Source organism: Spinacia oleracea, unplaced genomic scaffold, assembly GCF_020520425.1.
Source record: "Spinacia oleracea cultivar Varoflay unplaced genomic scaffold, BTI_SOV_V1 SOVchr0_004, whole genome shotgun sequence".
Classification (NCBI taxonomy): Eukaryota; Viridiplantae; Streptophyta; class Magnoliopsida; order Caryophyllales; family Amaranthaceae; genus Spinacia; species Spinacia oleracea.
Genome location: NW_026614332.1, coordinates 274,346 through 285,372, shown reverse-complemented (window position 1 = coordinate 285,372; position 11,027 = coordinate 274,346). Strand labels below are relative to the sequence as shown.

Genomic DNA, 11,027 nt, shown 5'->3' with positions numbered 1-11,027 from the left:
GTAGGTGCCTCTGTTAGAGGTGATTTTGTTTGGTGGCCCTCGATTAATGTAACCTTGATGTTTCAAGGTCTCTTTTGTTGTTAATAAAATCATTGTTAATTGCCAAGAAAAGAAACCATAAAGTTATGTTATGAATTATATGTTATATCAAGGTTCTAATAATGATCATAACGTTTACCTATAAAATTTCATATTATACAACGCATATTACTAATTATATATCTTATTACTATACTATTTTTCGTATAGATATGGATACAAGTTGGATAGATCTACCCACTGGCCACCCTGAATATGTCGATGGTTGTATGCAATTCATTGCGTTTGCCAAGCAAGGTCTATTCGAAGGAAAAATTAGATGTCCATGTAAGAACTGTAAGGTGGATAAATGGTTCCCGGTTAATGATGTAGAGCGACATATTTTGTTTAAGGGGTTTTATAAGTCGTATAGAAATTGGATCTTTCATGGTAAAGGGGATATGGTTCAACGTATGTTAGGGAGTGATGGAGGGAGTACTAGTGAAGGATCCCTTGGTAATAAAAGTGGGTTTGTAGGTCGAGATAATATGGGAGGACTATTAAGATCAGCTTTTAGTGTTAATGTGCCACCCAATTTTCCAACTTTTGAAGCAAGAGAGGATGGTGAATGGTATGAGGAGCCCGTGTCATACGACACAGATGTTCAATATGATGATTCTACAATAGAAGAAGATGCGACATATAAGAAGCTACTTCAAGCTTCTGAGGAGAAATTATATGAGGGGTGTATTAATTTTTCAAAGTTATCTTTTCTTCTACACTTATTTCACTTGAAGTGTATGCATCACTGGTCCATTGAATCTTTCAATATGCTCTTGAAGCTGATTTAGATGCATTTCCTCAAATACTTGATTTTCCCTCGTCTTATTATTACAGTAAGAAAATGATAAAAGACTTGGGCCTTGGGTATGAAAAAATTGATGCTTGTCCTAATGATTGTATGCTGTATTGGGGTGACTTTTTAGAGAAAGACAAGTGTCATGTTTGTGGTAAATCGAGGTGGAAAACAACCAAGGGTAAGAAGGGTGACGATGTAAGTGATCAAGGTACGAATACTTGTAAGAAAGGTGTGCCAGCTAAGGTAATGCGATATTTTCCTCTTATCCCAAGACTAAAAAGAATCTACATGTCATCAGAAACAGCAGAAAATATGAGATGGCATGATACAGAGCGATTGGGTGAAGATGATAAGAAGATTTTGAGGCATCCTTCCGATGCCATAGCGTGGAAGGCATTTGATGAGCGTTATACAGATTTTGCATTAGACCCTCGTAGTGTTCGATTAGGTCTTGCGAGCGATGGGTTTAATCCTTACCGTTTAATGAACACTACTTATAGTACATGGCCAGTGGTGTTGATTCCTTATAATCTTCCACCATGGCTATGTATGAAACCATCTTCTTTCATTTTGTCCACACTTATTCCCGGAAAAGCAAGTCCTGGAAATGATATTGACGTGTATTTGCAACCATTAGTTCATGAGTTGAAATTGTTGTGGGGAGGGGTTGAAGCTTTTGATGCTTTTGACGGAGTGAAATTTAATTTGCGCGCGGCTCTGCTTTGGACTATTAATGACTTTCCTAGCTATGCAATGCTCTCTGGTTTGAGCACAAAAGGTTACAATGCATGTCCTATATGCATGGATTCCACACCCTCTGATAGATTTGGGAACAAGATTTGTTATTGTAGCTATAGAAAATGGTTACCCGCAGATCACCCATATCGACGTCAGGGTGTAAAGTTTTGTGAGAAGTTTGGAACTAATGAGTTGGGTGAAGCCCCATCTCGTCCTAGCGGCACTGATATATTGAGGCAACAAGAAAAGGTCGAGTATGTTTATGGAAAGTCAAAGGCACCACCGAAAAAGAGACAAAGAGGACATAATGATAACAATGATGTCCAAGATGAAATTGTCTTTGGTACCAAGAGAAGCATATTCTTTGATTTGGTGTATTGGGAGCATAATCTTCTAAGGCATAATTTAGACGTTATGCACATTGAGAAAAATGTGTCTGAGAATCATTTGGGAACACTTCTTAGTATGGATAAGAGTAGAGATAATAGGGATGATCGAGAAGCCCTTGAAGCATGGACAATAAAGACTCACCTTTGGCTTAGTGCTGATCACAATGGAAATGAATACATGCCTTCAGCTTCCTATTCTATGTCTAGGGAGGAAAAAGAGAGATTCTTAAATGTTTTGGAGAAACTTAAAGTTCCGGATGGATATGGATCCAACCTTTCTAGTTGTGTGAATATGAAGCAAAGGGAGTTGATTAACCTCAAGAGTCATGACAACCATGTGCTAATGCAAGATATACTCCCCGTCGCCTTAAGAGCTTCTAATGCTACAAAGGTGATTGACTTGTTGGCTAGATTGTCTTCGTTTTTCAAGAAGTTGTGCTCCACCAGTATTGATCCAGATGATTTAGATGGTCTTCAAGATGGAATTGTTTTAACTCTTTGTCAGTTGGAAATGGAGTTTTTGCCTTCATTTTTCACAATCATGGTCCATTTGTTGATTCACTTAGTGGAGGAGGTTAAACTTGGTGGACCAGTGCAATACAGATGAATGTATCCCATTGAAAGGTTTATATCTTACCTATGTGAATTATATTTTTTTATTAAATAATTTACATTTATTATATACAAACATTTTATTTGAAAGGTATTTGTCCCATTTGAAGTCACATGTAACCAATAAAGCCCAACCTGAAGGATCTATCGCGGAAGGCTACCTTTTAGAGGAGACAATTAGGTTTTGCTCGAGATATCTTCAAGGTGTTAAGACCATCTTCAACATGCCTAAAAGGATGGATGATGACATTTCAAATTCTGATGATTACTTATTTAATTCCGGCGGTCGAGTCATTGGAAAGGAAGTCAGCATTCGCCTTGATGGTCAAAGCTTAAAACAAGCCCATCGCTACGTTTTACTTCACTCTGATGAGATCAAAGGGGATCTAGAGTAAGTATTATGTTGGTTTTCTTTTGAATAAAAATTTTTGTAATAAATCACTCTTATGTTTTTTCTTCTTCCATGAAGTGAATTTTTAACCGAGAAGCGTCAAATGAACTTAGAAACTTCCGTCGCGGAGAGTGATGAAAGTAAATGGATCATCAATGAATTTGGAGGGTGGCTGCGAAACAAGGTTACTTAAGTTCTTTTAATGTTAATACATACTTCTGTTTTTGAAAAAATAAACTTTATTTGATATAATTAAGTATTATCGTAGGTACATTCCATAGATGCAACCACCGAAGATGGGAAACTAAGAAACCTTTTGGCGGGTGGTTTGCATTCTTATGGCAGAAAATTAAAAGGATACATAATCAATGGATACAAATTCCTTTCCACTGATCGCGATTGTCGTCTTTTGACACAAAATTCTGGAGTTATGGTTGAAGCGGATGGAGTGGCATACTACGGAAAAGTGATGGATATCTATGAATTAAATTACTATGGAGATTATAAAGTTGTATTGTTTCGTTGTGATTGGGTAGACATTCGTAGGGGTGTAAGAACATATCCAAACGGCGGAGTATGTGTCAATTTCTCTAAATTGATGCATACTGGACGATTGTTGCAAGATGATCCATTTGTATTCTCATCTCAAGTAAAACAAGTCTTTTACATAGAAGATGAGATACAAAAAGGATGGTTCCATGTTGTTAAGAATAAGCCTAGAGATTTGTTTGATTTAGGTGATTCTTTACCAGTAGCGGAAGAGGGTGGGGCCGATTGATCATGCTTATTTATTTTACGCCGTTATTCATTGTATTTGTATTCTATTGATTCGATCTATGGACTTATTATCTTTTATTTTCAATGTACTAGTTATATCATGCTCTTTTCCGGAAGCTCTTGGGTTACTCTCTTGTATTGTCTCTTGGTTATTGGGAATATTGCATAATAGAGTAAGGATCGAGGTGAGTGACTAATGAAGGGAAAGATTAAAAGGAAAGACTGGGATGATGGATTGTGGATAAATCTGCAATTCAGCAATATGATATCTGAATTTAGTTTAATGCTTGAAACAACGTTTAATCTTATATCATTCACCTTAATTAGGTTTGCAGATTAACACATTTATTTCTCTGTACACCCATATATAGTGGTAAGCCTATTGACGGTTTCACCCATATGAATGTCTTCACAATGTAGCATGACTGAAGTTTGTAGCAAATTACTGAAATTTATTCAAAATAAAACTAACTAAAGGTTGAGCATCGATCTGCATCTGTGCTGCTGGTTTCAAGCTGAGTTCAGCCTTTTCTTCTAGTTGTTCTGGGTAGGGTTCTCTATTCTGTTCTGATGTATGCAGGGGCTGGTTTTTTTTTCTCTTGCATTCTGGTTCTTTTCTCTTGCAGTCTGGTTGCAGGCGACTTATCGGTTGAGGTCTGCTACTATCTTTTTACGTTACAGTTGATTCTTCTGTGTTGGCTGGCTTCTTAAGTGTTTCAGCTTCCTGTTGTGTTGACTTCCCGCCTGCTATGCTAATATTTATGAGTAGATTGCTTTTGCAACTCAGTAGCAGGCAACTTACTATTTAGAAGCTTAATATAGATGTGGAGTTAATTGGCCGACTATGAACCAAAGGATAAGTCTCATGTATTGTTTCTCTTGTCTTTGTGATAGAATGGATAGATGTGTGTGTGTGTGGCGGGGGATGTTTCGATGCGTTGCTTTGAAATGGACAGTAAATCTGGTTGTGTAGGCAGCTTCGTGGGATATACCAAGTCACCTTACCTTTCACGTTCCTTATTTGTAACTAATTTTACTTGTAACTGATATAGTGGTCATTGGGCAAAGTTAAATCGTGAGCATAGTTTAAATTATTGGGCGGTTAAACCCAAGAATGAATTTGCTGTCAAATTCGACTTACTGGTTCCATCTTTACTTACATCATCATCATTATCAACAACCAGCTTACTTCTGATACATTCATCATTGTCTTGCACCTCATCAGACTTGTTTAACACTAGTGTGCCACGCCTCTTTTTCCCCGCTATTTTACCAGCATGTTTTCCACCCTTACCAACTGCAACACTCTCATTGATTGTCAAATTGGACTTAGTACTGATCTGCTTTCCACCTTCAACATTCGTTTTATTTGCATCGCCCTCATTGACTTGCACCTCAGACTTGTTTAACACCAGAGTACCACCACGCCTCTTCTTCCCAGCTAATTTACCAGCAGATATAACACCCTTACTAGTACTTTGATCATTTGCAAGAACAGGTTCGTTTTCCTTGTCAAATTTCGTTTAATCAAGATGACAGTCTTGTAAAGATAACAGTTTTCTAGATTGATGTACTGTTTTTGGATTTGTTCTTGTCCAAGGGTCCCAGAGTAAACTTGGTGTGCATCAGGATTCAGTCTCAGTTTGTCCTTGGCCAGTAAGATTGCAGCCTGGATTCAGTCTCAATTTGTCCTTGGCCAGTAAGATTGCAGCCTGGCTGCATTTGCTGATATGCCAGGAGTTCTCTCTATAGGAGAAGTTGTCTCTTGGTTTATAGATCAGTGAATTTCTAGACAAAAGAAGTATGAGTCAATTTACTGCTAATCTGTGGTTCCATCTAGGATTTTGTTAGTGTTTTCTGCTTCCATCTGTTTATAACAAGGTTTTTGAGTTGGTTGCTTATTTTGTACCCATAAAATAAGAGGGAGAATTTATTTGGTAACCATCTGACTGAAAAGGGGTGTTTGAACGGAGCTGCAATTACGAATTTCCAATTCAATTTCAAAGCAAATCTCCAAAAACAACCGTATCTAAACTTTGTTACCCTACTGCGGATGAAAATTGTGGACCTGGTTGCTGGTGATTTATATGTACTTCGTTACAAGTTAATTAAGCCCTTCGTGGAAAATGGGAAGATAGAAAAGGGTTTGTTTAGAATTCAGATTTAAGTATGCTAGGGCTGTGAAATGGTGTTAAATATTGATTGATAAAAATAAGTTTCTTGTTTTCAAGAAACACAAACCTGTCAAGTATTATTTACAGAGTGTATTTTTTGTTTTATGGAGCAAACTCTTTTCTGAAAGAATAATGGTTTTGTAAAGATAAATATTCTATTTAATACAAGTCATGGTGTATTCCATGTTATTAGGTTCTGCATTCTTTGATTATTGAGTCTCTATGTTCATAATCGAACTTATTGGCTGACTGCACTGCTAGATTTTTTACGGTAGTCATGACTTACAGTACTAAAAGAACATTTTTAGCTACCGATGACAGATCAAGCCTTGGTGCATCGAAGTCACCCAAACCTTCTGATCCATCACCCAAATCTTCTGATCCATCCATCCAAAACTAGGGACCGTTCACCCCTCCAACACTTGGAGTATCACAATCATTTGGGTCTGTTTCACAACCCATCAAACAACCCACAACTGCTAAAAAACCCACCTTTTCTACATCATCTCCTTCAATGGTTGCATCACAATCATCCATGCCTCGGTCTACTTCCATGATGTCAAAGCAAAAACATAAGACATCATCAAAACTAGCTGTTACCCAGTCAAAACCATCCTCTAACCCATTACCACAATCAATTTCGCCAACTCTTACAGGAGCATCACAACCGCAAACAAAGGTTGCACAAAGTAGATGGTCAAAAGGACCTTTGTTTCCCAACCTGATTGAAATAGGAGCACAAAAAACAGCAACAACGAATCTTGCAGCCTCACACCAACCTACTGTGAAGCCTAACCTGCAGAGTACTACTCAGCCTAATGTGAAGCCTATCCTCAAGCCTCCTATGCAGCCTATTACTCAAGCTACTGTGAAGCCTGTCATAGCTACCCGACAGCCTTCTCTGGAGCGGGACAAAGCTGCCCAACAACTTCATAAAGTTAGACATCAGCCTGAAAAAGCTTCACTCACAGGTACCAAACCACATTTGGAAAAAAGAACGTTTTTTGCACCCATGAGAGTCAAATCTGTGATGTCACGACCTCCTACACCACCAATCACCATGTCATGGAAAGATCGAGTCGGGAAGCTTGCTTCTGGTCAGGTGCCTCCAACTTACATGCATGTGAGTGAAAATGTATTTCAAAATCGATCTCCTCCATCCAATCACATCGAGGCTGAAGTTATGCCAACTTACAATTGGGAGGAATCAGAAGAATCAGCCTCTGAGAATGACGAAGAATTGGATGAAGAGGAAGGAAGGGATACTACCGTGAAAAAATCAATACCTCGACATCGGATTATTGTTCAAAATTGGCCGTATCAGAGGGAGTTTGATGACAAGGACGAGGTTATAGCTATAGGTAAACATTTCTCTACTTAAATTAAATATGCAAACTATGAATTATATTGGTGATTTTTTCTATCTCATTTAACTCCATATCTCTGGCAGATGCTGAAGGAATGCACCACCTTGTGAAAGGTTCGGTTATGCCTCGAGACGTTTGGCTTGATACACCGGGATTCAGATACATTGTTAAGTTCAATGAATTCAACCAACCTCTTCATAAAGGTGGTAAAATCCTTGTGAGTTTCCTTGGTGATATTGCAAAAATAGATGATATGTGTCCAGTGGGATTGGATAGTTGGCGTGATCTGGGCGCTAACTTAAGAGCTAATATAGTTAAAGCTATTTGGGTATGTGGATTTATCCTTCTTAACACTTACATTTATTATAGTTTTGTTGCTGTTTTGTGTTGTTTCTGTTGTATGTTGATGCTGTTTTGTGCTGTTTCAATTCTGCTGTATTTTGTTGCTGTATCGTGTTGTTTCTGCTGTTTTTTGCTGCTGTATTGTGTAGATGTTTCTACTATACTGTGATGGTGCTGCTATGCACATACCCAAGGTTTGAAAAGGGTGGAAAAAAGTTTAAAGAAAAACTGGAATTACCAAGATTAAGATAAATGATGGCAACGAAACCAAAACTCATATCATCATGCTTAATGTGCAAACTGAAATATATTTCCTTTCATTAATTTGTTCATGTCTCGCTCCTAAGAGGGAATACAGATTAAGTAAACTAATTAGCTACCCTATACAATATTAACATTGCAGCTGAATTACTTTCCGTTTCTCTACAGACAAATCCTGATGAGAATTGAAAATCAGAAAAAGAGAAGCATATATACCTTGAACTAGCAACATTCTGTTGCGATCTTTGTCAGCTGGGTTCGTTCATGGTACTGAGGTCTTTCTGGTTAAAAATCATGTCAACTTTGACATAAGTAGCGCCATTACAGACCTATACCGTGCAACAGAAAAACAGAAATATCTCAGACATGAAAAAAATTCAACATTGTCTAGCTAACTAGAAGCTTAATAATATACATATATTGTACCTCATCCAAAGAATTGTCTAGAAGCTCGGAAAAAGCTCCAGTAGACACCATTTCATAATAAGCATACAGAAAAATCCTCCATTTTGTCGATTTTCAATGAGAAATTACATTCATATTTAAAGCGGCTTACCTCCCAATGCCCATTTATGGCTGAGAAATAGTTATGTGCCAACCGGAAATGAATAATTTTAAGGGCCTAATAGGATAATATATAATCTGATTGTACTAAATGTTGATGCTTCTGTGGTGGGTTTGCTGAAACTTCCTGCTATTTTCATCTTTAGAGTAGGAAGTGTTCTGTATGTTGATAAGTAGTGCACCTATGTAGCTGAAGGGTTGTTGAATGTAGAGTGATGATAGCATATTGTGAAGTGTGAACTCTTGACTTTATTACTTATATGTCACCTTGCTTCCTCTTGCCTCTTTGGACTGTCAAGAATACCTTTATTAGTGTCTGTAACAGATACTTTTGCCTGTATTGACAGTTACTTCTTGTAGAGAGTATGTTTAATAAAGAAGAAACTGCATTTCAATTCAAACACCGAAAACTTAAATTTTTAAGCCATTACAACTTACATTGAGTTCTTTTTCTTTGAAGAAACATTTTGTGATACCTAATGGGGAGCTAGTAAACACATCACTTTTAAACCGCATGGACAGACCATGGAAGCAGCATAGATACACATTGAAGAAAAAACATTTCGATCCAGTGAAAACTCCAGAAGATAACTTTTCCAATCTGCCTGATGGAGTCTCCTCTAAGAGTTGGTCGGATTTGGTTAACTATTGGTTTACACCAAAGGCAATGGTTTGTTACCTCGAAAGATCCTAAATTTAGTAAGTTTAATTTATTTTATTCATGCTAACATTGATTTCTTGAAACTAGGAAAAATCTGAACTGGGAAAAAATGCTCGAGCATTACAAGACCGTTTTCACAAGAGTGGTGCTACAAGCTTTGCTAATCGAAGAGCTAATATGGTATGATTTTCTACCTTCTTTGAGTTATTGCATTTTAGTTACTATAGATTCTAAGTAGATAGGAACATAAAACAAAAAGATACTCTAATCAGCCCTACTCCACAAGTTTGTTTATTTATTTGTTTCCTATAATTGCAGAAAAAGAAAGGGGAGTTTAGCGAATTGGCATTTTACAAATCAGTTTATGCCAAAGATGGAAGCTTTGAAGAGGGCACACCCTCTCATCAATTTATGGTATCCATTGCGTTGAGCTTATTCAATCTTTCTCTAATCTATGCGAACTCCTTAATTCAGTATTGCTCTAATTTATAGTATCCAACATGATATGTGAAGACATTTCAATTTGTGAAAAGTGGCCAAATTCTTATTTGCTTATTTTCTCAGTTCATTAGTTTTTAGCTAGGTGAATCCTACTCTGCACTTTAGTTTAACGAGCTCGGTAAATAGTGTGTCACTCTTGCGAGTTCATACACTCAGTATTTGAACTGATCTGATCAGCACTGTTCTGATCAGAACTGATTTGATCTGAACAGAACTGATCAGTTCTGAATATTTCTGTTCCGATCAGATCAGTTTTGATCAGATCCGTGCTGATCAGATCAGTTAAAACAAGGCCTCTGATATCTATATATGTATATATTGCATTAGCATTAACAAATGTAACAAGGCCTCCTATCTTTTATCTTCTAGAGCTTACACTTCTGATATTCGCTTCTCATATTATCTAACAGGAGGAAGCAAACGATGAGGTCCAAGAAAACCTTGCGAGTTCCTCTTCTTCCTTGTCTAGGGTTGAAATTGAGAATGAGGTCTTTAATAGGCTTATGTATAAAGGTGAAATACCTAAACGTCCTCTGAATTATGGGTTTGGAGTGAAGCAAAGTGACATCTTTGGAGTGGAAGGTTTGCTAAGGAAAGAAGGGTCAAGCTATGTTAACAATGGTGCCGTGGAAGTGGAGAACATAAAAGGTGAACTATCAGCTGTAAAGAAGCAAAATCAGGAACTTGCACAACAAAATAAAGCTCTAAGCACGAAGTTTGATGAAACAACGCAGTCATTTAAAATGATTGCTTCTTTCTTAGGACAAGTTTTGAAGGAAGTACGCAAAGGAAATGTTTCATCAGACCTTTTAGATGGTGCGGAATCAGCAATACATATGGTTAGTCATTTTGCTTTAGCAACATGCATGTCTTACCGATTAAGTATTTGAATATTTGTTTTAGTACACTCAATGTAAAATGTATTCGACGTGGCTTATTAAAATGGTTTTTGTAGATTAATGATGATTCTGGTGGGAGTGGTGAAAAATAGGCCGAGACATGAGATGTGGACACTATTGCCAAAAGCAAGGTAATCTTATATAGACTTAACTATGTTTCTAAGCTTGAATTTTTTTGCGATTTGTGACCATAAACATGATTTATAACCCTATTTTTCTGTGGACACATTCTGAACCTGCAAGCCAGATTTCCTTACCGTTTCAATTTGTTTGCTGTTCTATAACTTTATTGAACCTATATAAAGCTCTGATTGAGCGTGTGCAAGAACTTGTTGATTGCACTACTTTCTAGGATACTTTCTAGTATCAGTCATGACTGTAATTAAAATAGAGTTTATAAAACACGGAAGAATAAAACTCTCAACTCGAATCCCATGATAACTTCTCCCGCAAGTTATCTCTACAAACCTGCTT

General features: G+C 37.2%; 2 protein-coding genes across 2 annotated transcripts; both read left to right on the top strand.

Moving 5' to 3' along the window:
• The first annotated feature begins 251 nt into the window (after positions 1–251).
• Positions 252–3,785, top strand: LOC130464816 (uncharacterized). The gene is made up of 5 exons (XM_056834041.1): positions 252–765; positions 861–2,578; positions 2,727–3,007; positions 3,086–3,191; positions 3,276–3,785. The coding sequence occupies exons 1-5, from the start codon at positions 252–254 to the stop codon at positions 3,783–3,785; spliced, it is 3,129 nt and encodes a 1,042-aa protein (XP_056690019.1).
• Positions 3,786–9,006: 5,221 nt separating this feature from the next.
• LOC130464815 (uncharacterized) lies at positions 9,007–10,645 on the top strand. The gene is made up of 5 exons (XM_056834040.1): positions 9,007–9,162; positions 9,241–9,333; positions 9,472–9,567; positions 10,065–10,493; positions 10,610–10,645. The coding sequence occupies exons 1-5, from the start codon at positions 9,007–9,009 to the stop codon at positions 10,643–10,645; spliced, it is 810 nt and encodes a 269-aa protein (XP_056690018.1).
• Positions 10,646–11,027: the final 382 nt, after the last annotated feature.

Excerpts from the sequence above, each read along its gene's own strand:
- LOC130464816 (XM_056834041.1), top strand. The coding sequence starts at position 252 with ATGGATACAAGTTGGATAGATCTACCCACTGGCCACCCTGAATATGTC. Across the intron at positions 2,579-2,726 it reads TGATTCACTTAGTGGAGGAG|TCACATGTAACCAATAAAGC; the intron begins GTTAAACTTGGT and ends TCCCATTTGAAG. Across the intron at positions 3,008-3,085 it reads GAGATCAAAGGGGATCTAGA|TGAATTTTTAACCGAGAAGC; the intron begins GTAAGTATTATG and ends TCTTCCATGAAG.
- LOC130464815 (XM_056834040.1), top strand. The coding sequence starts at position 9,007 with ATGGACAGACCATGGAAGCAGCATAGATACACATTGAAGAAAAAACAT. Across the intron at positions 9,163-9,240 it reads GGTTTACACCAAAGGCAATG|GAAAAATCTGAACTGGGAAA; the intron begins GTTTGTTACCTC and ends TCTTGAAACTAG. Across the intron at positions 10,494-10,609 it reads CGGAATCAGCAATACATATG|ATTAATGATGATTCTGGTGG; the intron begins GTTAGTCATTTT and ends TGGTTTTTGTAG.